The 25,798-nt window shown below is 37.0% G+C and overlaps 9 protein-coding genes across 18 annotated transcripts; 3 read left to right on the forward strand and 6 right to left on the reverse strand.

The window, feature by feature from the left end:
* Positions 1–179: 179 nt before the first annotated feature.
* On the reverse strand, positions 180–1,350 carry LOC135124275 (ribosomal RNA processing protein 36 homolog). The gene is made up of 4 exons (XM_064049220.1): positions 1,012–1,350; positions 566–958; positions 411–513; positions 180–362 (listed from the first exon to the last, which is right to left on the reverse strand). The coding sequence occupies exons 1-4, from the start codon at positions 1,096–1,098 to the stop codon at positions 223–225; spliced, it is 723 nt and encodes a 240-aa protein (XP_063905290.1). The 5' UTR covers positions 1,099–1,350; the 3' UTR covers positions 180–222.
* An 80-nt stretch (positions 1,351–1,430) lies between these two features.
* Positions 1,431–2,798, forward strand: LOC135124274 (delta-aminolevulinic acid dehydratase). The gene is made up of 2 exons (XM_064049219.1): positions 1,431–1,554; positions 1,607–2,798. Exon 2 carries the CDS (start codon positions 1,641–1,643, stop codon positions 2,661–2,663), a length of 1,023 nt encoding a protein of 340 aa, XP_063905289.1. The 5' UTR covers positions 1,431–1,554; positions 1,607–1,640; the 3' UTR covers positions 2,664–2,798.
* Positions 2,799–2,916: 118 nt separating this feature from the next.
* Positions 2,917–4,836, forward strand: LOC135124277 (eukaryotic initiation factor 4A-III). The gene is made up of 4 exons (XM_064049223.1): positions 2,917–3,366; positions 3,487–3,822; positions 3,875–4,097; positions 4,155–4,836. The coding sequence occupies exons 1-4, from the start codon at positions 3,219–3,221 to the stop codon at positions 4,660–4,662; spliced, it is 1,215 nt and encodes a 404-aa protein (XP_063905293.1). The 5' UTR covers positions 2,917–3,218; the 3' UTR covers positions 4,663–4,836.
* On the reverse strand, positions 4,810–10,440 carry LOC135124276 (splicing factor 3B subunit 2). Of its 2 annotated transcripts, none has more exons than XM_064049222.1 (9): positions 10,170–10,440; positions 9,900–10,108; positions 9,686–9,849; positions 9,429–9,630; positions 6,333–6,509; positions 6,048–6,280; positions 5,640–5,994; positions 5,345–5,589; positions 4,810–5,288 (listed from the first exon to the last, which is right to left on the reverse strand). In XM_064049222.1, the coding sequence occupies exons 1-9, from the start codon at positions 10,228–10,230 to the stop codon at positions 4,925–4,927; spliced, it is 2,010 nt and encodes a 669-aa protein (XP_063905292.1). In that variant the 5' UTR covers positions 10,231–10,440; the 3' UTR covers positions 4,810–4,924. The 2 variants fall into 2 exon arrangements, with proteins under 2 accessions (XP_063905292.1, XP_063905291.1); XM_064049221.1 differs by having other exon boundaries at positions 9,900–10,120; positions 10,170–10,439.
* A 109-nt stretch (positions 10,441–10,549) lies between these two features.
* On the forward strand, positions 10,550–12,562 carry LOC135124278 (uncharacterized). Of its 2 annotated transcripts, none has more exons than XM_064049226.1 (2): positions 10,550–10,734; positions 10,794–12,562. In XM_064049226.1, exon 2 carries the CDS (start codon positions 10,802–10,804, stop codon positions 12,455–12,457), a length of 1,656 nt encoding a protein of 551 aa, XP_063905296.1. In that variant the 5' UTR covers positions 10,550–10,734; positions 10,794–10,801; the 3' UTR covers positions 12,458–12,562. The 2 variants fall into 2 exon arrangements, with proteins under 2 accessions (XP_063905296.1, XP_063905295.1); XM_064049225.1 differs by having other exon boundaries at positions 10,550–10,719; positions 10,780–12,562.
* On the reverse strand, positions 12,468–13,217 carry LOC135124280 (large ribosomal subunit protein mL66). The gene is made up of 3 exons (XM_064049233.1): positions 12,975–13,217; positions 12,665–12,925; positions 12,468–12,617 (listed from the first exon to the last, which is right to left on the reverse strand). Exons 1-3 carry the CDS (start codon positions 13,111–13,113, stop codon positions 12,511–12,513), a joined length of 507 nt encoding a protein of 168 aa, XP_063905303.1. The 5' UTR covers positions 13,114–13,217; the 3' UTR covers positions 12,468–12,510.
* Positions 13,218–13,233: 16 nt separating this feature from the next.
* Positions 13,234–14,844, reverse strand: LOC135124279 (probable E3 ubiquitin-protein ligase sinah). 6 transcript variants are annotated; one of them, XM_064049229.1, is made up of 4 exons: positions 14,694–14,843; positions 14,533–14,606; positions 14,365–14,474; positions 13,234–14,311 (listed from the first exon to the last, which is right to left on the reverse strand). In XM_064049229.1, the coding sequence occupies exon 4, from the start codon at positions 14,307–14,309 to the stop codon at positions 13,344–13,346; it is 966 nt and encodes a 321-aa protein (XP_063905299.1). In that variant the 5' UTR covers positions 14,310–14,311; positions 14,365–14,474; positions 14,533–14,606; positions 14,694–14,843; the 3' UTR covers positions 13,234–13,343. The 6 variants fall into 6 exon arrangements, with proteins under 6 accessions (XP_063905299.1, XP_063905297.1, XP_063905301.1 ...); XM_064049227.1 differs by having other exon boundaries at positions 14,530–14,606; XM_064049231.1 differs by lacking the exon at positions 14,533–14,606.
* A 5,262-nt stretch (positions 14,845–20,106) lies between these two features.
* LOC135124282 (probable peptidoglycan muropeptide transporter SLC46) lies at positions 20,107–23,044 on the reverse strand. Of its 3 annotated transcripts, none has more exons than XM_064049238.1 (8): positions 22,537–23,044; positions 22,263–22,331; positions 21,825–21,931; positions 21,512–21,772; positions 21,106–21,461; positions 20,674–21,052; positions 20,384–20,624; positions 20,107–20,331 (listed from the first exon to the last, which is right to left on the reverse strand). In XM_064049238.1, the coding sequence occupies exons 3-8, from the start codon at positions 21,904–21,906 to the stop codon at positions 20,229–20,231; spliced, it is 1,422 nt and encodes a 473-aa protein (XP_063905308.1). In that variant the 5' UTR covers positions 21,907–21,931; positions 22,263–22,331; positions 22,537–23,044; the 3' UTR covers positions 20,107–20,228. The 3 variants fall into 3 exon arrangements, with proteins under 3 accessions (XP_063905308.1, XP_063905307.1, XP_063905306.1); XM_064049237.1 differs by having other exon boundaries at positions 22,263–22,383; XM_064049236.1 differs by lacking the exon at positions 22,537–23,044 and having other exon boundaries at positions 22,263–22,523.
* Positions 23,045–23,250: 206 nt separating this feature from the next.
* On the reverse strand, positions 23,251–25,734 carry LOC135124281 (probable peptidoglycan muropeptide transporter SLC46). Its single transcript, XM_064049235.1, has 6 exons — positions 25,559–25,734; positions 24,911–25,137; positions 24,595–24,855; positions 23,811–24,545; positions 23,523–23,763; positions 23,251–23,471 (listed from the first exon to the last, which is right to left on the reverse strand). Exons 2-6 carry the CDS (start codon positions 24,990–24,992, stop codon positions 23,363–23,365), a joined length of 1,428 nt encoding a protein of 475 aa, XP_063905305.1. The 5' UTR covers positions 24,993–25,137; positions 25,559–25,734; the 3' UTR covers positions 23,251–23,362.
* Between the last annotated feature and the right edge of the window lie 64 nt (positions 25,735–25,798).

The following is a 25,798-nucleotide window of genomic DNA, read 5'->3' on the forward strand; positions in this document are numbered from 1 at the left end:
ATATATTCTATGATTGTAGGTTATATTCCTACCAACGTAATATTGTCGCTATGTCACTGTACTTTCGTAATGTCATTGATTACTACACCTGACACGTGACATTTTTATAACCTTTAAAACCTGACATTTATCGTTAGGGGAATTTCATTATGACAACCAACGAATGTAAAAATATATCATCCAAAAAACTGACAGATTTATATTTCAGACACAAAATTTTAATCAGACCAAGTTTTGTCTGGCGAGATTTTTGCGTTCTTTCAAAGATACCTTCTTCGCTTTTCTTTCAATGTGCTTTTGGATCTTATTGGTTTGTTTGAGTTGTTCATATTTATTTACCAAATTCTCAAGTTTCACCACCGCTGTAAACATAAAACTGTAACAACAATAGAAACACAAAAAGTACTCACATTTTTTCTTATATGGTGCTTTTTTCTCTGTAGTAACTTCATTCTTACTGTATGTTTGTTCTTCCTGAGATGTCTTCATTTCTTCATTACGAATTTGATTTTCCTGGAAATTTAATTATTATTATTTGTTGTTATAAAGGAATTATTTCTCTTACTAGGCGTTGAACAGCAAACTTTATCCTCTTTTTTTCTTCCTCATTAGTTGTATTTTTTAATTCGTCCTTAAGTTGGTCTCGCTCTTTTTTTCTAAGATCATTCACAAACTTGTAATTATCTTGGAAAGTTTTCTTGTCGAATGTCCCACAAAAAGACTCAAACCTTGGATCCCTTGTGGTTGGTTTACTAGAAACTTTAACGCTAGTCTTTACATGTGCAATCCTTTTTGAACTCATTTCTCTCGGTCTGTTTTTATTTACTCTTTTAAACGTTTTAACTTTCGTTTTTGTTTTACCAAACATGGTTTGACTGTACAGTTTCGTCCCCATTTCTTCCTTCAGTTTTTGCAGCTCTTCAAAACTCATTTCACTCAACTGCTCCTTGACTTTTTGCTAAAAAAATAACAGTGTTAATGGTCATATTGTAATAAAATTTAGAAATTTACCCGATCAGATTCAAGTGTTTCTTCATCTGATTGACTATCGGAATTACTACCATTGGTTTCTTCAGACTCATCTATTACTGGATCCATAATGATTCGGTTAAGATTTTACCACGAAATGTGTAAAAGTTTGTTTACTGATGAGATGTCAACATAACATAACCTTGTTTTATTTCTCGTGGTGTGTTTATCGTTGCGGTGGTGATCATCAACGTTGGCTATTCTATGGTCTGTAATGATCAATTATAAAAAATATATTGTGTGTTCTACTTGATGGCGAAAACAATACAAAAGTACGACCACAAAATTAATTCTGTGTGACGTTTCTATAACCTGTAAAATTTGATGACATTTGTTGCTACTAGAAAATATAAATGTCAAACAGTCTAATTTTTTTAGGTCAATAGTAAAAAAATTAACTGATCCATTGATGTCAAATTCATTAGACATCCGACTTACTGTCACTATTCGAACACGTGGCAGACGAAAAGGGATAATAGCAAACATTTTTCAGATCTGAATCACAAATGTAACAATAAAATACTTGTAATTAAAATTTTTATAAAACATAACCTCCATAATATCGTCTACTTTTTAGCAAACACGAGCCACCGGACAAAGAGAGCAACAAAATGGACAAACAGCTAACCCATGTCGAAAGCCAGCACGTCCTCCACAGTTCCATTTTCAACCAAACCCTGCGTGACTGGCAGACCCTCAAAACCGAAATAACCCCCCGGAATTTAATGTACCCCGTCTTCATAATCGAAAACGACGACTCCGTCGAGCCCATCGCGAGCATGCCCGGAGTCTCCCGCTACGGCATCAACAAACTAAAACACCACTTACAACCCCTGATCGAAAAAGGCCTGAGTTCAATCTTAGTTTTCGGCGTAATCGACAAACTCCCCAAAGACCCCTTAGGCACCAACGCCGACAGCCAAGAAAACCCCGTAATCCGCGCACTCCCCAGCCTGCGCACCGCATTCCCTACTCTCACCATCGCCTGCGACGTCTGTCTTTGCCCCTACACCTCCCACGGTCACTGCGGCGTCCTGTTCCCCGACGGCACCATCAACAACCCAGCGAGCATCCAACGCATCAAGGAAATCGCAGTGTCGTACGCCAAAGCGGGTGCTCACATTGTGGCGCCGTCGGACATGATGGACGGCCGCATTGGTAGCATCAAACAAGGGCTAGCTGAACACGATTTGCGCCACAAAGTTGCTGTTCTGTCATACACCGCCAAGTTCGCGTCAGGGTTCTACGGACCTTTCAGAGACGCCGCTAAGTCGCAGCCGGCGTTCGGCGACCGCAAGTGTTATCAGCTGCCCCCAGGTAGCACAGGACTGGCGTTGCGGGCGGCGAAACGAGACGTGGCTGAAGGGGCCGATATGCTTATGGTGAAGCCGGGTTTGAGCTACTTGGATATAATGAAACAAGTGAAAGAAAAGTATCCAGAGTATCCCATGTTTGTATATCAGGTTTCAGGGGAGTATGCTATGATATATCACGCCGCTAAAGCAGGGGCGTTGGATTTTCGAAGCGCGCTGAGTGAAGTTATGGTCTCGCTAAGACGGGCTGGAGCTGATGTGATTATTTCGTACTTCACGCCAGAGATTTTGAATTGGATTCAGCTGAAAAGTAAAATTTAAAAGGGGTGTTTTTGAATAGATTTAGTGGCTACCAATGACACTATTAATAGTTACAGGGTAACTTAGGCTAGGTTTTGTTTGACTAGAAGATGTTTAAAATATACGTATGTTATGAAAAATAAATAATTCAAAGTTCGTTTTTAATTTTTACCTCCCGAGCGGGTTCGTGGTCGGTATTACAGTACACACACATATCGATTATTGTGACAATTGACACAAAAATCCCCATTTTAGTTACTAATTTAGGGACTTTGAGTCGCAGACGCCATTTCCCATCCAGCGTTTCCAGAATCCGACGAGTTCGTTTTTAAATCGGAAAAAACGTTTGTTTATTTCTCTTTGGGTGTTATTAATATTGACGTTGTGAAGTGCAATTGATCAGTTTTTGAGTGCAGTATTGAAGAAGACATGTCCGGACTGTTTTTGCACAGACGTTTTTAAGCGGGTACGTCGTGCTCCAGTGAATTTTTGCATTAAGCGTTGAATTTATAACGAGTGGAGGCTTTCGTTGCTCCTAGACGAGCTAATTAGCGAATTTATCATCAATTTGAAACCATGTCGTCCCCTAAACCATCAGGCCGAAATGCGGCTTTCGAAGACCTTTCCAACGTAGAATTCGAAACTAGCGAAGATGTGGAAGTTATAGACCAGTTCAAGAACATGCATTTGAGGGAAGAACTCCTACGTGGAGTGTTCGCATATGGTGAGTGAAAGAGAATGTGGGTCATGTTATTTTGAGGTTAGAATTTCGGGGTCAAATAAATGGAGGTTGACACAGGTTTGCATTGGAGAAAGAGGATAATAATCATAATATTTTTAACAGGTTTCGAAAAACCGTCCGCTATCCAACAAAGGGCGATAAAACCTATAATGAAAGGGAGAGATGTTATCGCCCAAGCTCAGTCAGGTACGGGTAAAACAGCCACCTTTTCAATCGCAATATTACAATCCCTGGATTTCACCATGCGCGAAACTCAAGTATTATGTTTATCACCAACCAGAGAGTTGGCGGTACAAATCCAGAAAGTAATATTAGCTTTGGGCGACTTTATGAATGTGCAATGTCACGCATGCATCGGCGGCACGAATCTCGGCGAAGACATACGAAAACTGGATTATGGACAACATGTAGTCAGTGGGACACCTGGAAGAGTGTATGGTAACAACATTCAATTCGTGTTTAAATTCAAACAATAATTGACTTTTCTTAGACATGATCCGCAGACGAGCTCTGCGCACCCGTTCCGTGAAAATGTTAGTCCTGGACGAAGCCGACGAAATGTTGAACAAGGGTTTCAAAGAGCAGATCTACGACGTGTACAGATTTTTACCGCCATCCACTCAAGTCGTGTTAATTTCAGCCACATTGCCGCACGAAATCCTCGAAATTACTTCCAAGTTTATGACGGACCCCATACGCATCTTGGTAAAACGGTACGTCAACAAAATTATAATTTAGTCAAGATAATTTTACGCTACATTTTTTTACAGTGACGAGTTGACTTTAGAAGGAATCAAGCAGTTTTTCGTCGCCGTTGAAAGAGAAGAGTGGAAGTTTGACACCCTGTGCGATTTATACGACACCTTGACCATCACCCAAGCGGTTATATTTTGCAACACCAAGCGTAAGGTCGACTGGTTGACGGAAAAAATGCGCGAAAATAATTTCACCGTGAGTTCCATGCACGGCGACATGCCGCAGAAGGAACGTGACAATATTATGAAGGAGTTCAGGTCTGGGCAAAGCCGCGTTTTGATCACGACCGACGTTTGGGCGAGAGGCATCGATGTGCAGCAAGTCAGTCTTGTGATCAACTACGATTTACCCAATAATCGTGAATTGTACATCCACCGCATTGGTCGTTCGGGGCGATTTGGCAGGAAAGGTGTCGCGATTAATTTCGTGAAATCAGACGATATCAGGATTTTGAGGGATATTGAACAGTACTACTCCACGCAGATTGATGAAATGCCCATGAACGTGGCCGATTTGATTTAAAGTTGTTGTAAAATAAGGAAATATAAGATTTTTATGTATTTATTTATATAAATCCAGAAGCTAAACAGATTTTTTTTCATGAAGGTCACATTTGTTTCAACTAATTTGATAATTGAGTTTAGCTTAAAGGTGTAATGATGACCAATAAATTTTTCCATGTACTATGGGAGTGCACCCGGTACGTTTTATTTTATATATCATACAAGCTATTATATATTTATTATTTACTTACAGGTAGAGAACGCCCACAAAATTACACTTCTTAAAATTTGAACTCTTTGTATTTTTTAGTTTGTTTAGTGTCCTGCTGTTGGCGCTTGCGCTTGTTCTTCTGCTTCGCGACGTGCTCAGCCAACATGTCACTGAGATCTTCCTTCTGCAGTTGTGACTGATTTTCCCTCATCTGCTGTTCATAACGAACTGCCATAGCATCACTGTCCATATCCAGTTCAGATGGGTCTAGAGCCAATTCCACCATGCCTTCTCTATCGCCGGCTTTGCGTGCGGTAGCGGGGACCGCCCCCACGGCAGACATATCATAAACGTGACTACTCCCCATCATCGTGTTACCAATACGCTCGTTACGTTTTTCGGGTATGATGTGGTACAACGTAGGTCCCTCTCCCCTACAAAAAAAAAAAAAAAAAAATCAAAACAATAACACTTCGTTATCCAAACGTACTGTTCCATTTCGCTTTCTATCTTCTTCTTCCTCAACTCAATCGCTTCCGGTGTTTCCATGCCCGCTGGAACGCTCGTCAGACCACTGGGCGTGACCAAACCTTCCGCCGGTGTCACCAATCCAGAGTCATCAGCCGCGTTCTGTTTATCCTCGTCTTCTTCCTCCTCCTCTTCACTTTCTTCCTCCGATTCCGACTCCAACTCGCCCCATAAGGTACGATCGACTGACGGGTCTTCACCAATATCCTAAAATTAACGTCACTTTCATACCCAATCCGTTTATTGTTACCACTTACGTCAATATTCGTAACGTTCGTGCCAAACACATCTCCGTATAAAGGTTTGCCGTTTTCGTCGACTGGCGGTTTGCCCCAACCCCCGGCATGGTAACCGAAGGCGCACCCCTCGGGAATGGGGGCGTTCAAACCGGGAATTTTCAAGTTGGGGTAGCTCGGGGGCGGTCCGTAACGTTGCATGGCGATGAGCCACGGCGGCGGCACTTTGTTGGCGTTGGGGCCCACCGGCATTCCCAACGCGGTCCGCAGCTCCTCGGACAAATCACCCGGCTTTTTTTCTTTAAGTCTGGTCTCAAACTCCTTGCCTTCGTAGTAAAGGTCGCCGTGAATGGTCATTTTCGGTTTTGTCTGCCATCTAAAAACGGATCACATCATCAATTTATTTTTTATCTATATTTTGTTACTCACTTGAAGAAAGCGTCGTGCAATTTCTGATAATCAATGTCAATTTTGCCGAGTTTAGGTCGGGTTTTTTCCCTCATTTTCGCCTTTAAAGTCTTTGACTCGTCTTTGTCTTGTAGAGACGCACGCATTTCCATGATCCCCGTCCTCTTGATGAAATCTGGGAGGTTGAAGGGTGGTTTTTCGATACCGCGTTTACCTTGAAGGTACTTTCTTTTGAAACACCAATGCCGTGGAACCTATTAAAAACGACTGTAACAATGCATAAACATTTGAAATTAAATTTGATACCTGAACTGTGTTCCTGTGAGCTTTGAGTTGTACCAATAATTTAGGATCTCTGGCGGTGACGTCATGCATTTCAACTACATCCGGCCGACTTACAAGTTGTTTTAATTCAGCGACACTTAAGCGTGTCAATTTTTTTAGCTTTCTTTTGGACATTTTTGATTTATCGTCGATTTTTTTCTGGAAAAGAAAACATGTCATTCATGTTTAGTAGAGATGTACCGACTGTAGGTCTGGCCGACTAACCGACTAGCCGATTGTTCGGCCAGTAAAAACCGACTAGTCGGCCAACTGTTCGGCTTTGCTAAAACCGGTTTATAAATGCGACCGACAGTGTGTTTTCTTTTTCTATTTCTCTGACTACCTTAAAAATTTGTTTTATTTTAATAAAAGGAATAACTAACGTTTCTTTGTTTTCCAAAAAATGTGTTAAATTTGTTTGGATAATTTTAACATTTATTTTTTTTATTAACTCAGTACAAAAATAAAGAATACTTAACACACTTTAGGGCCAGTTTACACAATATTTTAACGGAGATTAAGTTGATCGAGCATTTAACAAAGTCATTAGAGACGTCTGATTGGCGTAGAGTCGGTCACATGGTTCTACAACCCGGGGTTAAAAATTAAATCGCAATTAAATATTTAATTGAGGCTCTGTAAACCGGGTTTAATTGTTTTATATACTATTTTAATTTTAATAAAAAAAGCCGACCGATCGGCTGTTTAGCCGACCAGTCAATTAGGCAATTTTTTTCTGAATTTTATTTACATTTTTTTTGAGCAATTATCTAAAGAAAGACCTTTTCTTGTTAATTTCGATTTGTAAGTAAGTTATTTTCAGGTGTATTGTTTCAAAAATTGCAACAATTTTCTCAGAAAGTATGTAAAAAAAAATGATAATTTTTGCGATATTTAAAAAAAACATTTTCAAACCAAATTTTTTGAAAATCTTGATCATGGTCGATCAACAAGTTATGTTTTTCAAATCACGTTGTGGAAATGCATTTCCCAAAATTTTTGAGGATTTGTGGCCACTTTTCAAAATGAATGAATTTTTTGACGAAACTGTCAAAAATTGCTAAATTTCAATTAGCGATTTTGGAAAAACGACAGGAATTTCCGAAGAAACGAAACCGAAAATGACGTCTTGATATCCACAATCTACAAGAGAATGTTAAAAGTGCCAAAATCAGTCTTATCTTATCAAATACTAGCCCCGCCCACCCGCCCTCGATTTTCTTGGAAGGTATGTCATTTGCCAAAATCAGTCTTGTCTTATCAAGTACTTGTAAACGTTGTTTTTGACTTGATTCTTTCAGAAATTCCAAGAATTTTCCCAGAATTGATAAAATTAAAAAGTGCCAATTTTTGAAACATTAAAAAAAACTAATTTTTCAAATGTCTCAGTTAATAACTAACGTTTGTAGAAATTATGCATTTTTTTCTTTTTTGATTTTTTCAGGCTACCATAGATTTTAAAATTGTTCAAGTTCAATCGTCCAAGTTTTTTTTAACTTTTGAAAATTAGGTCCGAGATTAGATTTTTTTTTAATTTAAATGTCAGGCTACGAAATTTTGAACTTTCAGTTTTTGAAATTTTTAGTAATAACTATAGACACTTTGTAAATTCTACAGAATTCAGAACTTTTCAAAACGATAATTCTAATAACGAGTTTTTGAAAAAAATGTTGGTATTTTTAGTACGTTTGAAATACCATCAATGTGTTTTCCGAATCACGCTGTGGAAATGTATTTTCCAGAATTTTTGACGATTTGTAGGCAACTTTTCAAAATGAATGAATTTTTTGACGAAACTGTCAAAAATTGATATATGTATTTCAATTAACGATTTTGGAAAAACGGTAGGAATTTCCGTTGAAACGAAACCGAAAATGACGTCGTGATATCCAGAATCTACTAGAAAATGTTAAAAGTGCCAAAATCAGTCTTATCTTATCAAAAACTAGCCCCGCCCACCCGCCCTCGATTTTCTTGGAAGGAATGTCATTTGCCAAAGTCAGTTTCATCTTATCAAATACTTGTAAACGTTGTTTTTGGGTTCATTCTTTCAAAAATTCCAACAATTTTCCCAGAATGGATAAAATAAAAAATACCAATTTTTGATGCATAAAAAAACAAATTTTTCAAAAATCTCAGTTAATAACAAAAATTTATGGAAATTATGCATTTTTTTTCTTTTTACTTTTCAGGTCACCATAGATTTTAAAATCGTTTTAAGTTCAATCGTTCCAAGTTTTTTTTACTTTTGAAAATTAGGTCCGGATTAGATTTTTTTAAATTTAGAAGTCCAGGAAACTCGTCGAAAATTATGTAAGGATATTTTCTGGTTAATTTAGATTTGTAAGTTTTCGGGTTAATTTTTTCAAAAATTCCAACCAAATTTTTTGAAAATCTTGATCAATCAATTGATAAGATAAGATTGATTTGGCAAATCACATAGTCGCTAAGAAAATAGAGGGTGGGTGGGTGGGGCTAGTATTTGATAAGACTGATTTTGGGAAATAACATACCCTCTAAGAGAATAGAGGGTGGATGGGCGGGGCTAGTATTTGATAAGATAAGACTGAAGTGTGTTTTCTTTTTCTATTTCTCTGACTACCTTAAAAATTTGTTTTATTTTAATAAAAGGAATAACTAAAGTTTCTTTGTTTTCCAAAAAATGTGTTAAATTTGTTTGGATAATTTTAACATTTAATTTTTTTATTAACTCAGTACAAAAATAAAGAATAACACACTTTAGGGCCAGTTTATACAATATTTTAACGGAGATTAAGTTGATCGAGCATTTAACAAAGTCATTAGAGACGTCTGATTGGCGTAGAGTCGGTCACATGGTTCTTCAACCCGGGGTTAAAAATTAAATCGCAATTAAATATTTAATTGAGGTTCTGTAAACCGGGTTTAATTGTTTTATATACTATTTTAATTTTAATAAAAAAAGCCGACCGATCGGCTGTTTAGCCGACCAGTCGCCGACTGCAGCCGACGATGAAAAACGGCCGAATAGTCGGCTTATCCGACCGGTCGGCCACTAGTCGGTACATCCCTAATGTTTAGTTAAACACAATGACTTACATCTTCAGGATCTTCCATTTCTTCCTGAAAATGATCACCCAAATTGTTTAGAATATTTTTGCTTGCTAGAGATGTAGGTGTCGCCAGAACCGGAGGTGGAATATCCTGTTTTTGGTCAGATATTTTGAAGGACTCGAAAATGCTGTAGTACTGTCTGTACTGAGGTGCCAATTCATGCAGACCGATTGTTTCTTGCACATATCTTAACAACAATAACAAAATTCGCAACTATCTCTAAAGTAAATAAATTTACTTACTCAACCTCCACATTTGGATCATCCCCCTGCTCATCCTTGCTTCCGTTCTTCTCTTCATTCTCCCTATTCTTTTTATTCTTCTTTCTTTTCTTCTTTTTCTTATTCTTGCTTATTTTGGCGTTCTCTTTATTCTGACCGTCCTCGTCGTTCTCTGCAGGCGCTTCCTGTAATTTCAACAACACAATAAAACAATTTCGCCGTTTGTGCTACATACAACGTTGTCATCTTTCTCCCACAAAACTTCTCTTGTTTGTGCTTGCAATGGGTCTGTTTCCTCGACCTCCAGTTCCAAAGCGCGTTGATTTTTCAGCGCCAACACCTCTTCCAACACTTGTGGGAGAATAACTTCAGTCGGCGTTTCGACTATTTGTTCCGGTGGGTCCACTTTTAGAGACAGTAGAGACGGAAGTTGCTTCTCGTTTCCTGGAACGTTATCTGCAACTTTTGACGTATATGTGCGACGTTAGGGGAAAGTTATGAGTACCTGAGACTGCGAACATGACTTCTGGGGGCGCATCGTGGATTTGCAGTTGTTCTGGGTTCATTTTTGGAACCTAACCTATAAAACACCGGGGGGTATTTTGCGACTCCTGGGAGCAATTATTAACAAGGAACAATTTTAGTCTTACTATAAAGTATCACTAGTAGCTAAAATAACGAATGGGGGGTTAATATTTATCAATAATTACAAAAACGCCACTAAATATTCACTGTTGTTGTGATAGAAAATTCGACAATAGATGACGCTACGCAAATTGTTTAGTGACTTTCTGTTTATCACTAATCTTTTACAAGCACCAATAAGAACCAAAGTCATTTAATAGATATCTCTATTAACTAACCTTGAATAAGAACGAACTTTCTCGTTTGAAGTTTAAAAAAATTTGACAGGAAAATATTTAACCGTAATTTTATTTATTTTACTTATTTGACTATTTAAAGTTAAATAACAGTTTTTAAACGTTGTTCGAGAGTGAATAACCTTTGTACTATCGTGTGTGGCTTGTAATTTTTGAAAAATTTGTTAATTTATCGTTACTTCACATCAGGTAAGTAATTCAAACAAATTTATTTCAACACAAACTAAAGTCAAGATTTATGTTTTTAGACTATGAAATGTCTGCCAAATCAACCCGAAAACTAAACAAACACCTAAAGCACAAAAACTCGCCGGCCGTATTTTTCGGTGACGATGACGAACCGTCGAGTGGTACCACTAGTGAAAAAAGGGTCCGAAGAATCAGAAGAACAGCCGACATGATTTGCTTCGAGACCTCAACACACGAAAACTTCATAAAAAGCAAAATAAACAAGTTGTCGGGAAAACCATCACTCTCGTCAGCAATAAGTGAATGTTCACCTCCAGGTCTTAAGAAAGCAAGCATTGTAAACAATCTAAGCACTGATTTTCCCACTGAAAAAATTACAAATGATACTTGTGGTGGGAAAAGAAAAATTATTAAAGCCAAAAGACTTCTAAAAAATAACAACAACAACAAACAAAACCTAGAAGAAATACAAGAACACCAAAACGCAACTGAGGAGATTACAGACACACAAATAGCTTTAAATGAAGAAGAAAATGTACAAACAAATGAACATTTAATTGATGTTGATGGTATGATGGTGAAAACACTCCCAAGTCCAATAGCCCCATCTGAAAGCAGCATAGAAATCAACACCAGTGAGTTAAGTCTCAGCAAGCATTTACAGTTCAACTCATCCAAAGAAGAGATTCATCCATCAACTAGTGGTATTGTGGACCCACCTAAAAGACGCACGTACGAGCTTGAAGACAGTACTATTGACGTTTCTTTGTTAAAATCAATTTCTGAAAGAGACTCCACCAGAATGAGTTCTTTGCCAAGTTCAGAGGATTCACAGTACCAAACACCATCCAGGGTAACAATCAGACGAAAATGGAACAAACCTCAACGTTTGTCAGTTAGCTTGAGTGACACTCCAAGCTGGATTAATAACAAGTCATCAAAAAAGTCTGTTAGTTTTTCAGACAACTTTAAGAAAGAGGAGTCACAAAGTACGGTGTCAACTTCAAAGAAGCATGTGTCAAAGGTAAAAATTCCAAATTTTGCAGCTATTCATGCAAGAGCTTTGGAAAAAATTGAAGATATAACAGAGTACAAACAGCGGAAAGAAAACAGGGCTAAAATGTTATTATCTGGCGCCAAACCAAAGAACTTGCAAAAATCATCAAGTACAAAAAAAAGTTCAAGTGTACAAAAATTATCCAGCAAAAAGGAAAGTTGGAAACAGTTAAGATTTGCACCTAACACAACTTTAAAAGAAAAGTCCCCAACTTTTATTCCTTTGCCGTCAACGCCTATACCCAGAAATACAAAACAAACAATGAAATCACCACTTTTTGAAACTGAGTTTCCAAAGTTCAATTTTGTATTTTCAAAGGAAAACAGGTTTAATGGAAGTCCTGCGTTTAAACAAGCAGAGACGCAAACTGTGCAGATTAAAAATCACCAAGATGGGCTTAAAAAATCTAACTTCGTTTTTTCAAAGAAAAACAAGTTTACTCACATTCCTGTCTTTAAACAAGCTAATGTTGAAAAGAAAATCTTGGCGGTGAAGGACTGTAACATAAAACAGACTTTCAATGTACAAAAACAAACACAAATAAAATCCATTGTTACCAAAAGCAAGCCAGTTAAGGACGCTTTGGAAACCAGAAGATGCGCAATTAAAGGCGTTCGGTCAAACCGGAGGTTTGAGCTGTTGATGAATATGAGAAAGGGAAAATGAAAGCAATACAATGAAATGACGCTTTTATTAATTTAAGTTTCTATGTATTTTTTTTAAGTTTTTATTGTAGACTCGTCAAAATACTTATTAAACTTTTTCCAATGATGGCGTTTTTTCGGGTCTTTGTTGCTGTTGGGAGGATTTAAATTGGGCATCAACCCTAAAACGTGTCATGTAATAATAGAGTGGAACTTAGTTAACACATACCTGCTTTGTGGGCCATTGTGACTAACGCTGACATACGTTTTTGCTGTTTTCTGCACAACCCTGTGATTCTTCTTGGTAACATACAGCCATCTGAACGAACAAACTGACTTAAAATTAAAACGTCTGTGTGTTTAATGTCTAAACCAGAGGCACAAACGGGACACACCACAGGGTTGGCGTTTTTTAAAAGATGTGGTTCTCGTTCGGAAGGTAATATTTTTGCACTGATTGTTACAGTGTTGTCAGTGATAACTTCCTCAACTGAAAAAAACGACTATTAACAAACAGCTAAATCTACAAAAGTACTTACTTTGTTTCAGTTGCAGTTTAGAACTTAAGTATAAGGATCTTGTGGGGTATCCAATTTTTGTCGTTGGGCAACGTTCCCACAATGTTAACAGTTTTAAAAAAGACATAATTCCGAAGTTAAGTGTTCTTACACATTTCATGAAAAAAAAAAGAATCGTTTTGTCTGGTTTTGTGAACCTAACCTCACATAACCTCTTTAGTCTGGTTATCGATACATGGCGCGAATTTTTGAATTTTCACCAAGTATTCCAACACTAATCTTTATTAAACACCTGAAACTCAAACTTTATTGGATGTAGTACATGTTTTACAACAAACGTGTTAAACTAAACTTTCTTTAAAAAATTAATGCGTGAAGTTATACATAATATTAGAGCAAAACAAAACCATCATTCTTTTGCTTGTCAAAGCCATCATTTTTCTGCTTGTACTGGGGTTTATTCGTAGCACTAGCAGCTTTTTTTTTGTTAACCTTGTGACCTGGAGTTGGGGGCCCCTTTGACCTATCTCTGTGTTTGACCGTATCACTCTTGGCACTCTTGACCTCCTGTTGCAATAGTGCAACTGGCTGCATCAATTTTTCCTCTTGCACCATATTCACCCTCAAGTAATAAATCAATATTTGCTCCCCAGTTACAAAACTGCTAACGGAATCTACATTAATCGAAACACACGCCTCTTCACTGAACAACTCTTGGTTCTCCAAATCAATCCCTTGACAGTAATCACTCATAGTAATCTTCTTTTTTGACCTCCCTGGTTTGAAAATCTCTATCTCGTAAGAAAAACCATCGGCCTCTTTCGCGCTCCCTATGTACTGAACGGCCCAAAACAACTTATTTTTGGTGAGTTTGCACTTGAACCAGAACAATTTGTTATAGGCTTCTACTATATTTACGTAATAGGACTCTGCTTTCATTTTAGTGTGACAGACGTTGCTTTTGTGGTAGGGCTTACTGGACGTCTTTTTGGACGCCCAGTGGGCAGCTAGGTCCTCCAGTTTGCCCACCCATGAGCACTTGTCCATTGCGCATTTGAAGCCTTTAAGGGGGCACCGCAACTCGTGGGTTTCGCGCTCTGTGAAGGACAGTTTGGCCATGCAACCAGCTGGTTTGTTGATGCAAGGATAGCGCATTTTGACGGCTAGGCCTTCCAGGGAAATGTTGCGCGATTCGGTGAATTTTCCTTGGCAGAGAGCGCATTTGGGTAGTTTTTTTCGGCAAGTTTCACACACGCTGTGGCCTGTGGCGCACTGGCGGATCGGCGGGCTCATGTAGTTGGTGCAAATGGGGCACTCGAGCTCCACCAGGAGTTCGTCGTACAAGTGTTCTTCCATGGCTGGAAATTTGACAGGATGTGTTATATAAAGCGGTTGATAAGAAATTACCTACTTTACGAAATTGTATGTGTTTTATCACAATCAGGAAAGAATTTCTGTTTTTGACTGAAGTACAGGAGCGTCCGGTAATGTCTCGTTATTGACGAGTTTGACGGCAAAAATCTACAATGTGGAATGGTTAAATAAACTGATACAATTATTAAAGTTATGACGTTACCACAGTTCAGGCCAAATTAGATAGCAATGATACCGATAACACACAAAACAATTCGGCGCAACATTGTTTAGAACCAGCTGGACATATAAAACGAAGGACAAATATGAGGCATAGATACAAGGAGATAAAACTCGTTAAGATAAGAAAATATGGTTTGAACTCACATTTATAAAACACACCCAACGAATGAAAAAAACACTAAAGTATCAAACAAAGAAGAATTTTTTAAAAATTCCGTTCAGGGCCGGATTTACCGTGCCGGACAGGTTTTAATCATTACAAGACTTAACAAAGGCGACCATAGAATAACAAAGAAGTGACACTTGCCGCTGGCGCCAAGTTTGAAAATGACTGAACAATATTAGAGTAATCACTGGAACGAAGAGGGGGTAGGTGGGCGGGGCTATTGCTTGCTTATAAAAGATTCTGTAGGAAAAAGGTAAACTTAGCCCCGCCTACCCACCCGTTCTCTCATGTTTTTCTTCAGGAATAAGAAATAAATGTTATAGTAAATAAGTGGTATAATAAAAAAAATACGATTAACAGCTTCCGTTTTATTAGTTCCCAATCATACTTAAAATAGAAGAGTCAATTTATTTTTTTGATTAAATCGGAAACGGTTTATCCGTTTTCCTGAAAACTGACGTTTCATGATCCCTAGAATACGAAAACATAGGTCTCTTGTGTCCGTCGTTTGTGTCAATTTTTGTGTATAGGTATATTAGAAATATCGTGTAGATGGTAAAACAAAAATTTTTCTGATAAAAATCGATAACGCAGAATGTTAATTCTAGAAATTACAAACATTCTAAAATTCTGACCGAATTTGTGGAAAGATTCCAAATGTTGTGAAAGTCCCAAATATTCTACCCCTTTCAAAGGTGTTAAGGCTTACAAGGATGCCAGAAACTCTAAGGACTACAAGGATTTCAGAAATTTCAAAAAATTAAAAAAAAATCTAGAGAAGCCGGAAATTTAAAAATTTTAAAGGGATTTCAGGGATTCCAAAAATTCCGAAAATTTCACATATTCCAAGTATTTAAAAATTGGAAAGATGATAAAAGTCCTAAAGATCTAAAAATATTTAAAAGTCTAGAGATACTGGAGTTTCTAAAAATAAAAAAAATCAAATCTGAAAGCTCCAAAGATTATAGAAATTCTAGTGATTCTAGATTCTAGACATTCTAAAGAATCCAAAGTGGTTTGAAAGATTCAAAAAGTATAAAAGCTTTTCTAGAAACTGCGAATTGTAAAGACACTTAAGATTCTAAATAAACTAAAGTTCTAATGTTCCAAATATAAAAAAGATCCAACAAAATCTTAAAAATTTTTTAAGAAACTGGGGGGTACCAATGATCCTAGAATTTGCAGAAATTTTAGGCTTTATTAAACTCCTAGTTATTCCCAAAGGTTCAAAATTTCTGTAGATTGGAAAGGCTCCAAAGGGTTTAGACTTTAGTCTTTAGAGGCTCAAAGGACTCTAAGGGGTCAAAAGCTAAAATTCTGTTTCGAATACTTGAAAGATTCTAAAGGTTCGAGAGAAATTCCAAAAGGCCAAAGATTCTAAAATTTGTAAAAATCGCGTGAACTCTTAAAATACCAAAGATTTTAAAAATTCCAAAGACTTTAAAGAAAACAAAAATTTTAAAGACCTAAAAATCCTAAAGATCGGAAAAATGCTTTCTTTAATTTTTATAAATCCTAAAAGCACTGAAGGCCTTGAACACCCTAATTATTATTTTATAAATCTTGGAGACTGTAAAGATTCCAGAAATTCCAAAAATTCCAATGTATAAATTTTAGAAAATCTGAAAAAATTTAGAAAGTGTGGGAAAAATGTAGTAGACCTAAAAATCTTGAAAATATTGGAAAAGATTGAATTTCAAAATTCTGGTATAAATGGAACCTGATAATTTTAGAAATTTTGGAAAATGGAAATTCTAGGGATTTTGTGCACTTCGGAAAATCTGAAAAATTTGGCAAATTTGGAAAATCTGAATATTCTGGAAATTTTGAAAATTTTGCAAATTACGAAATTTCCCATAAAATTAAAAGAAAATACAAAAATATTGAACCTCAAAATTTCAAAACTTTACACAATCTTAAGATTGTAGATATTGTAAAAATTCCAAAGTTTCCAAATGTTTGAAATATTTAAAAGGTTTCAAACCTTTCAAAAATTCTAAAAATCTTAAAGTTTTCATACACTAGAATAATAAATAGTAAAGGCACCAAAGACGCTAAATAAACTAAAGTTTTAGGTTCTAAATAAAAGAAACATCCAACAAAATCTTATAAATTGTAAAGATCTTGGAAGTATTAATGTTCCTAGAAATTATAAAAATTCTAAACTTTATAAAATTTCTAGTAATTCTGAAGTATCCAAAATTCCCAAAGATTGTTAAAACTCTGAAAACTCTAAAGATTATAAATACTCTAAGGACTCAAACGTTGTTAAAAAGGTTTTTAAAATTCTGTTCCAAATATTTCAAAGATTCTATAATTTGTAAAAAACGCATGAATTCTTAACATGCCAAAAATTTTAAAGATTCCAAAGACTCTAAACAAAACAAAAATTCTAAAAATCTAAAAATCGTAAAGATCTGAAGAATGACTCCTTTAATTTTTATCTATCTAATACATCTCAGAGATTTGAAACATTCCAGAGATTCCAAAATTTTCAATATTTAGAAGGTGTGAAAAATCTGGAAGAGCTAGGAATCTTGAAAACTTAGAAAAATGTTGAATTATGGCATATCAGAAAACTGATATTTTTATAACATTTAGAAAATCTGGAAATTAATCAACAAAACAAAAATCTTTAACTTCTAAAAAATCCTAAAAGCACTGAAGCCCTTGAACATCCTAATTATTATTTTATAAATCTTGGAGACTGTAAATATTCCAGAGATCCAAAAATTCCAAAGATTTAGACTCCTGAGATCTATAAATTTTAGAAAATCTGAAAAAATTTAGAATGTGTGGGAAAAATGTGGTAGACCTAGAAATTTTGAAAATATTGGAATAGATTGAATTTCAAAATTCTGGTATAACTAGAGCCTGATAATTTTAGAAATTTTGAAAAATGTGGAAATTCTGGTCATTTTGTGTAGGTACTTCGAAAAATCTGAAAAATGGAGTGAGCCGTTCCTGACGTAATCAATAAAACAAATTGAACATCCATTAATGTTTTTGAGTCACCTGTACAAGCAAATCTAAAAAATATGAATGCAATGATAAATTACAAGTATAGACTTATCATATTTTGCTAATTTTAGATAGGATTTATTTGACAAAATTTTGAGTTGACGTCATCAATTTTTTGGAGGGGATAAGCAAATATATTTTGATTAAAAATCATAACTTTAAAACATCTGCAAAATTTCCAAACATTCGGTTTTGTAAAATCTTGTTTTCCAAAAATCGGGACGTTACGGGTAAAAATTCAATACGGAATCATAAACTACATGTGTTATTTTATATAATTTCAAACTCATTTACTATGTGACGTCATCACATTATTAGTGGGGATGATTAGACTAATTTTAGCGTTACCACAGGTAATATTTTACCATCAACATGATATTCCTAATACAGTAGCGGTCATTTCTACGGAACCACTCGATAAAAAGTCAAGTTGGTAGCCCTGTCATCTAGTACTTTACGCCAAACGCGGTTGGTAGCGGTAGTTGAAATGGCAATCGAAACTAGCACAACACGAATGTTTCGGTTGCCCTCAGCTATGCCGCACTGTATCCCGTGCAGACTGTATGTTCTGTTCATCTATTTATTAAAATAAAATATCTACATTAACAATGGGGCCATCTAACCTGTCAAATTTTTGACACATATGTTTTCCCCCAGAAACCCGTCAAGGTCACTTACACCAAACAAATTTTGAAAATTTACACTAGGGAGTGGTTCTATAGAAAAGATCGCGACTTTACAAGCACAAAATTTGAAAACAATCGACCCAGTACGACGGACGGACGAGCTAATACTTGTTAAAATAAGACTGATTTTGGCAAATCACATACTCTCTAAGAAATCAGGGGTGGGTGGGCGGGGCTTAGTTTCCTCTGGGATAAGACTGATTTTGGCAAATGATATAGCCTCTATGAAAATAGATAAGACTGAACAACATTGGGAGTAGTTACTAAAATGAAGGGGGATAGATGGGCGGGACTACTTCTTATTTATAAAACTGTAGAAACAAGCTAACTAAGCCCCGCCCACCTCCTTTCGCCATTTTCACTGACTTATTTGTATTTACTGTAAAAAATCGACCCTTATCCCTTTTAAAAACTCAAAGTATTATTTTATAATTATTGCTTAATACCTACTTCGTGAATATTTTGTTTAACACTTTATTTAATTTCTTGCCAATGGTTTAACGGTTTTGCTTAAGATTTTAATAAAATAATGTCATTAATTAACAGTATTAAGAATACTCACCAGATTGGAGAGAGAGGGTAGGAGGGCGGGGCTATTACTTGCTTATGTAGGACAAAGTTAAACTTAGCCCCGCCCGGGTGGGGGGTTAAGTTTTTGTCCTCACATTTTTTTCTTCTGAAATAAGAACTAAATCTCTTAGCAAATAGTATAACAAAAAATACGATTAGCGCTTTTTTTCTTTTTTTAATAAACTAGGTTTTACTAGTTCCCATTCCCATTTTACGGAGTAATTAAGCTGGCCACCCACCCCGCCTCCAGTTCAGTTATTAATTTTATTTGGTCTGAATAAAACGTGAATCTTATACTCAACAAAAATTAAATCGTTATAATGAGAACAGCGCCGGTGGGCAGGTACTTGCTAGGATGAGACTAATTTTGGCAAATGGCATATCCTCTAAGAAAAACGAGGGCGGGTGGGCGGGGCTAATACTTGTTAAAATAAGATTGATTTTGGCAAATCACATACTCTCTAAGAAATTCAAGGGTGGGTGGGCGGGGCTTAGTTTCTGTTAGGAGAAGACTGATTTTAGCAAATGATATAGTCTCTATCATCTATCTCATAGCAATTATATAACAAAAAAAATATGATTCGTGGTATTTTTTTCTTTCCTGTGGGAGACTAGGTTTAATTAGTTCCCATTCCCCCTCTACAGAAGAACATATAATTAACCCCGTCCACCCACTCCTCCTACATTTCAGTTCATTGAATTAAGTACACCAAAATTAATATATTTATACAGAGTGGTCTATTTTTGAGGCGTAATACACAAATTATTTATTTATTATTATTATTTTTAATGGAAAATGGGCCCCTAGTCGTTATTTTTTTTCCTACAATGTGAAACAATCTCGGGGCCTTCTAGTGTGACGGGAGACCTATTTCTTCGTACTCTAGGGGTCATGACAGGTCGAAAAAACGTAAAAGTAGAGAGTCAGCCGACGGACTCGATTACAATACTTCCTTCGCTTACCTCGAGAAGTAAAAAAAGATAAATTAATAAACTATTTGCCTCGACGCATAATGCTTTACAAATTTTAAATGGAATTTACTCAGCAAACTTTTGATGCAGCGTCATTTAAATATTGGAGGGGATGGATAAACAAGTTTTGCTAGACAAAAAAATTACGTAACATATTATTATTCATAAAAATACACGTAATGAAAGACAGTCTTAAAAAAAATCAATTTTATACAAAAAAAAAGAAATTCGTGCACAGAACGTTATTGCTCAGCATTTCCCACTTCAACAATCCACTTCATCGTCAAGATGTACATCTTCCACACTCTCGTTAATTAAAACCTCGAAAGGACTTTTAGTCGCCACAGTCCTTACGACAATGACACCACTAAAACCAATTCCCATTTAAATACAATTTTTCCAATTCAATCAAACCATACATCACAACACATATTTCAAAAATATAAATCCCAGCCGTCACAAAATTGAAAAACCCGGGACTCGTACTAATCGTGTCGTTATAAATAAGCGTGTAAAGCGGAGAACCTACTATTCCAAGAAAGAACTGACAGGCCGTGAGTGACGCAAACACTTTTCCGATTTCTTCGTTCGGTAGTACTTTAGAAACCAGCGAACGCACCATCGGTCCAAAAATACCGTCCAATAATTTGGCAAGAGGGACTAAAAATTGACCAATTAGAACTCGAGCATGGAATGACTGAGGTGGTACCAAAGTACACAGTCCAGTAACTGTGCGCCAAACCCATCATCAAAGCACCATTCAGTGATGACAACAAAGCGACTAGTATTAACACAGTTTCGGGAATTTTTAGCACTTTGTGTAGAACATACACGGCACTTATGGTGCCTAAAATCTGACATACACTTCCAGCTGCAGCAAACAAGGTGTAGTTCTGTAAGGACCAGTGGAACTGTTCTCTCAGGAAGAGAAACATGACTGAACCGCCTCCAGTCACGGTTATGGTTGAGAGTGTAGTCATTAGGATGCAACACAGAACGGTGAATCGCACGTAGTTGTCCCTTTTTTTGAACGTAGTGGTCACCATTTCGTTGATGTTGGACACACGGAACAGCTCTTTGATTTTACCCTACAATACACACTATGAACTACTTGAGTACCACCTTGACAACGAAAAGTTACTTCAGATTCTTGATTTGCTATAGATTCTGGGATACAATAGATGGTAAAAATGAAACCAACTAAACAACAGATTGCTCCTAGAGAAAAAACAACTTCATAACTCGTGAATGTAAAAATATAAGAACTTGACACTGTTCCTAGAACAATTCCTAAAAATATGGTACACTCTATAACGCCCATCTTCATTCCTCTATTCTCCTGGCTTGTGGAATCAGTGACGTGGCACAGTATAGCTGCAAGTAATGACGGTATGCCTCCACTGAGACCAACAGGTAGGGTACAAATCACAGAGTACCAAGGCGATGCCGTTTCAACAAGAGAAAATATCGTCGTGAGTACGAAATACAAAAAGTACCCTACAAAAATCAAGTCCCATTAATATACAAGTCACCAATCACGACTTTACCTATCAAAGGCGCTACAATGATAGGTTTCCGACCAAAACGATCTGACCACGGTCCCACAAACAAACACACGATTGACGAACAAAAGCCTTCGACTACTGTGTTCATCATGCCGGTGACCGCTGCAAAGGGTTGTACAACTTTTTCTAAATTGGCGGTTTGGTCATCAGGATTTTGGCTTCCCAGTAATGCACATTCGGCTTTACTGTAACCCAGGGTGAGGTAGCACGTTCGGAAGATGATTAAGTTGGATTTGATTGGGTCTGTAATAATAATGGTGGTACTATTTTGGTTTAGCGTTGAAGTGGAACTTACCGGAAAACATGAAGGCGAAGAACCAACAGAAAAGTGGGACTTCTACGTTGATGATCAGGCTGCGAAACGTGTGACGAGGCATATTGACTTAAGTCTTCTTGGAATAACTAAATGCGTACAGAAAAAACTGTGATTTGTTATGACTTAAGTTAGGTGAACATGATAACTCAGAGAGAAAAAAGAACTATATGGTGGAAAGAAATAAGAAACATAGACATAAAGAAGGAAGAATAGAAAGAAGGGTTATGTGATGTGCTAAATTACGTTGAAAGTTTCCAAATAATCTACATTTGGCATCGTTTTTTGTAATCGCATGTTATTTATTATCGTTGATCGGCGGCATCTAAGTGTAATGAATGTCCAAATCTAATCTAACAATCAGCTGGTAATTAAAGCACAGTGAAAAAATCCCGTTGAATTGTGTGAAATGTTACATACCCACATCACAGTTACGCTTAACTCCAACAACTGGAACAACCAAGATCCAATCGTGGTTATTCCCAAGGTCTATAAAACAAAGCTAACATCATGCCTTCACCTTGCAATTAATAGTTGGTTGCTAAAAACTTGTCAAGTTAACAATTCATGCGCGAAAAATGTTATAATCTGGGATTTATTTGCGACTTATATCATATGTTATGTATTATTATTATAACTGTTTGTTTTGCTGTAATCGGTTACGTAATGAAACAGTTTCATAAATGATACCTACATTGTTGAGATAATTATAATTATTATGTATCTGGACTTTGTCAAGCTTTAAGTACTGATTAATTGACTGATTTTACAACTGGACCAAACCCGTGGCAATCAGTCGAAAGTCGCACCAATGGTACCACTATTCAGTACTATCCTTGAAGCTTGAACCAAACAGGAATGGGGGGAAGCCAACGAAATTATAATTACGTAATAGACATGTAAAGAGAAGCAATTTTAATCTTAATAAAGCTGTCCATAGAATAACAAAGAAGGGACACTTGTCATTGGCATCAAGTTGCTATAATTATCCATACTACGTACCAAATCCATCAAGCATGTGACAAATTTCAGACAATTTGGTTTACTAGAATTCAAGTTTAAACCATCGTTATACAGAATTAAGCTGCTTTGTTTGCGAAAGTTTGTTCGACTTTTTTATTATCATTTGTTATTCATTTCGTGAAAACAGTGCAATTATGAGCCACCGTTTAACACTATTATCACCAATTCAAGGTCGCTTATAATTCCTAACGAAACAAAGCCTTATCACTTTATTTTTATAACGACGTTGTTAATGTTGCAGAAAACTTGAAGTAGAAAAGGCAGTAAAACGTGTAAGTAGTACTTCAGAATTTTAATCACAGTCCTATATCTTCCGCGCCACACAGAAAATTGTAAAAACCAGAAACTCTATCAACAAAAACAAAATAAACATTAAAACTCAAACTTTCAGATAAAAATTTATTATCACATAACAAAATATTGCACATGGAAATTCCATAATGGTCGCTATGATTAATCAACACTATACATCCGCTGATATAATTTAATAATAAATATTACGAAACAATATCTTCTACAACAGACTGACTACAACTATCATCCTTGTCCACAATTTCCTGGTAGACGACTTCATTTCTCGAAACTCTGTATACACAAATCGTCATTCTGAAACCACCAAAAATCAAAACCCACCCAGACAAAAATAAAACAACATACATGGCAAGAAGAATTTCAACGCCGTAAATTCCAGCAGCCACGAAATTAAAAATAGCCGGATTGGTCGAAATTGTCGCATTGTAAATAGCAGTGAACGTCGGCGACCCTGCCATTCCAAACAAAGCTTCACTGACCACGATCAAAGCGAAAACTTTTCCAACTTCTTCGTTTGGTACTATTTTCGACACCAGCGACCGCACCATCGGACTTAGAACACCACCAAGGGCCCGCGTAAACGAAGCTTAAACATTTCTTGCAAAACCCACACTCTCTAAAAAACATATTTACCAGCATACACCTCCCAGTCGTAAATCGCCAACCCCATCATCAACATCCCAAAGAACATCGACGTAAACCCCACCAGAAGCATAAAAGTTTCTGGGATTTTCATCAGTTTGTGGAGGACGTAGGTACCGAAGAGGGTACCAACGACCCATGCGACGTTATGGGCGGCGCTGTACAGCGTGTATTGTTGCAAGGACCAGTGGAACTTCTCCCGGACGTATAAAAACGCTAGGGCACCATCACCATTGACGGCTACGATAAAAATAGTCAAAATAAGAATGCAACATAGAACGATGAAGCGGTCGTAGTTTCTTCGGGGTTTGAAGGTCGTTGTGAACATGTCTTTGATGTTGGTGATGCGGAAGAGACCCCGGAGCCGACCCTCGGTTTCTGGATTTGCGACTGATTCTGGGATGAAGGTTGCTGTAAATACGAAATTCAGAAGGCAGCATGTGGCAGCTATGGCGAAAACCGTGGGGTAGTTCGTTGCCAGGAAAATGTAGGAGCTCGAGATGTTACCCAGGAAAATACCAAGAGCTAGAACGGCTTCGAAGATGCCCATTCTGACTCCTCTGTTGGTTTCGTCGGTGACGTCACTGATGTAACATAGAAGGACGGTTAAGTAGGAGGCGGCTCCTCCTGTTACGTACACAGGGATTGAGCACAACATAGAGTACCAAGGGGATACAGTTTCTAAAGCTGCGAAGACCCCAAGAAGCGCAAAATGAAACATGTACCCTGTAAGAATTGTTTGTCTTTCAAGTGTCACAAAGCACAAAGCAGTTACCTATCACAGGAATGGTTAAAACCGGTTTTCGTCCAAATCTGTCCGACCATGGTCCTATGAACAGACAGGTTATAGCCGGTACGAACGATTCTGTTAAAGAATGAACCATGTTTACGACGGCGGCGTAAGGTTCAACCGCTTTTTCTAAATCGGCTGTTGAGTTATCAGGGTGTGTGCTACCCAGCAGGGCGCATTCTGATTTGTTGTAGCCCAGCGTTACGTAGCATGTTCTAAAGATGATTAGGTTGGTTCTGATTGAGTCTGAAATTGATTCGAGTTACTACGAAGTGGAAGCTTGAAGCATGAAGCGTCTCACCAGAAAATTGAAAAGCGAAGAAGATGAGGAGCAAAGGCACTTCGATGTGGATCTTCACGTTACAAATTGTGCATTCGGGCATTGTGAGGGGATGTCCTCAACTAGCAAATCTCGCGATGATATGTGTGGTTTTTATTATCTGATAAAGTTCATTACAGGAGCTGTAATTCCCGGAGGGTTACGTCATCGACATCGGTAGTATGATAGAAGGGATATCACAGGCATGTCTGTAGAAAAAATATATACTGTGCAGAAATGACGTCATTTCTTAATTCAAACGTTCAGTTTTCGTAATCGTCCTTTTACTTGACACCGCGCGGTCTACGTTTTTTGCCGGCCTTTAATGAAATGTTGGGAATCCGGATATACATTACACTAGCACTGTCGCTTTACCGTTTAACAGTAAATATCAGCTGCGCGTGATGCGTAATACTCAGCAAAGGAAAAAACGTGAGGCCAAGGATTTAATGTTGTCACAAAATTGCAGATGGATTAGTTTTGAACTTATCAACGCAACGCGACCGGATGTACAGGACAAGGTCAAGGTGTTTAAAGCGTAATTGCCAAATTTTCAGTTTTACCTGTTAAATTTTAAATGACTTTTCAGTTAAAATTAATTCGCATTAATTAGTAACCAGCAACACTTACATTTAGATGTAAAAACTACTAAATGTTGTCATCGCATGAATGGACAATCTTGTGGAACTAGAAATATCTACGTTATAGCAGTTGCACGGGGATTAGGTAACTGCATTATCAATCAAATCGTGTTTAAAACAATAGCTGTTATCACTGATCGTTTTAATGAAAAGTAAAAGTAAATACAAACATAGAAACGACCTACAATCCTTTGTACCATGTTTGGGACAATGTGCGCAAGCGCAGTGG

The sequence above is a fragment of the Zophobas morio genome, unplaced genomic scaffold, assembly GCF_036711695.1.
Source record: "Zophobas morio isolate AGI-343-1 ecotype UQ-CSIRO unplaced genomic scaffold, CSIRO_AGI_Zmor_V1 ptg000007l, whole genome shotgun sequence".
In the NCBI taxonomy this organism is placed as follows: domain Eukaryota; kingdom Metazoa; phylum Arthropoda; class Insecta; order Coleoptera; family Tenebrionidae; genus Zophobas; species Zophobas morio.

Excerpts from the sequence above, each read along its gene's own strand:
- LOC135124275 (XM_064049220.1), bottom strand. The coding sequence starts at position 1,098 with ATGGATCCAGTAATAGATGAGTCTGAAGAAACCAATGGTAGTAATTCC. Across the intron at positions 959-1,011 it reads AAACACTTGAATCTGATCGG|CAAAAAGTCAAGGAGCAGTT; the intron begins GTAAATTTCTAA and ends TTATTTTTTTAG. Across the intron at positions 514-565 it reads AGTTTGCTGTTCAACGCCTA|GAAAATCAAATTCGTAATGA; the intron begins GTAAGAGAAATA and ends TTAAATTTCCAG.
- LOC135124274 (XM_064049219.1), top strand. The coding sequence starts at position 1,641 with ATGGACAAACAGCTAACCCATGTCGAAAGCCAGCACGTCCTCCACAGT.
- LOC135124277 (XM_064049223.1), top strand. The coding sequence starts at position 3,219 with ATGTCGTCCCCTAAACCATCAGGCCGAAATGCGGCTTTCGAAGACCTT. Across the intron at positions 3,367-3,486 it reads ACGTGGAGTGTTCGCATATG|GTTTCGAAAAACCGTCCGCT; the intron begins GTGAGTGAAAGA and ends TATTTTTAACAG. Across the intron at positions 4,098-4,154 it reads ATACGCATCTTGGTAAAACG|TGACGAGTTGACTTTAGAAG; the intron begins GTACGTCAACAA and ends ATTTTTTTACAG.
- LOC135124276 (XM_064049221.1), bottom strand. The coding sequence starts at position 10,230 with ATGAACCCAGAACAACTGCAAATCCACGATGCGCCCCCAGAAGTCATG. Across the intron at positions 6,281-6,332 it reads CTCACAGGAACACAGTTCAG|GTTCCACGGCATTGGTGTTT; the intron begins GTATCAAATTTA and ends CGTTTTTAATAG. Across the intron at positions 5,289-5,344 it reads ATAGAAAGCGAAATGGAACA|GGGAGAGGGACCTACGTTGT; the intron begins GTACGTTTGGAT and ends TTTTTTTTGTAG.
- LOC135124278 (XM_064049225.1), top strand. The coding sequence starts at position 10,784 with ATGTTTTTAGACTATGAAATGTCTGCCAAATCAACCCGAAAACTAAAC.
- LOC135124280 (XM_064049233.1), bottom strand. The coding sequence starts at position 13,113 with ATGAAATGTGTAAGAACACTTAACTTCGGAATTATGTCTTTTTTAAAA. Across the intron at positions 12,926-12,974 it reads TAAACTGCAACTGAAACAAA|TTGAGGAAGTTATCACTGAC; the intron begins GTAAGTACTTTT and ends CGTTTTTTTCAG. Across the intron at positions 12,618-12,664 it reads CACAATGGCCCACAAAGCAG|GGTTGATGCCCAATTTAAAT; the intron begins GTATGTGTTAAC and ends GACACGTTTTAG.
- LOC135124279 (XM_064049232.1), bottom strand. The coding sequence starts at position 14,309 with ATGGAAGAACACTTGTACGACGAACTCCTGGTGGAGCTCGAGTGCCCC.
- LOC135124282 (XM_064049238.1), bottom strand. The coding sequence starts at position 21,906 with ATGCCTCGTCACACGTTTCGCAGCCTGATCATCAACGTAGAAGTCCCA. Across the intron at positions 20,625-20,673 it reads TTACTGGACTGTGTACTTTG|TCCCTCTTGCCAAATTATTG; the intron begins GTACCACCTCAG and ends GTCAATTTTTAG. Across the intron at positions 20,332-20,383 it reads TTTGAAATATGTGTTGTGAT|TGGTGTCATTGTCGTAAGGA; the intron begins GTATGGTTTGAT and ends AATTGGTTTTAG.
- LOC135124281 (XM_064049235.1), bottom strand. The coding sequence starts at position 24,992 with ATGCCCGAATGCACAATTTGTAACGTGAAGATCCACATCGAAGTGCCT. Across the intron at positions 23,764-23,810 it reads CGACTGGGAGGTGTATGCTG|CTTCGTTTACGCGGGCCCTT; the intron begins GTAAATATGTTT and ends GAAATGTTTAAG. Across the intron at positions 23,472-23,522 it reads GTTGAAATTCTTCTTGCCAT|AATGACGATTTGTGTATACA; the intron begins GTATGTTGTTTT and ends TGGTGGTTTCAG.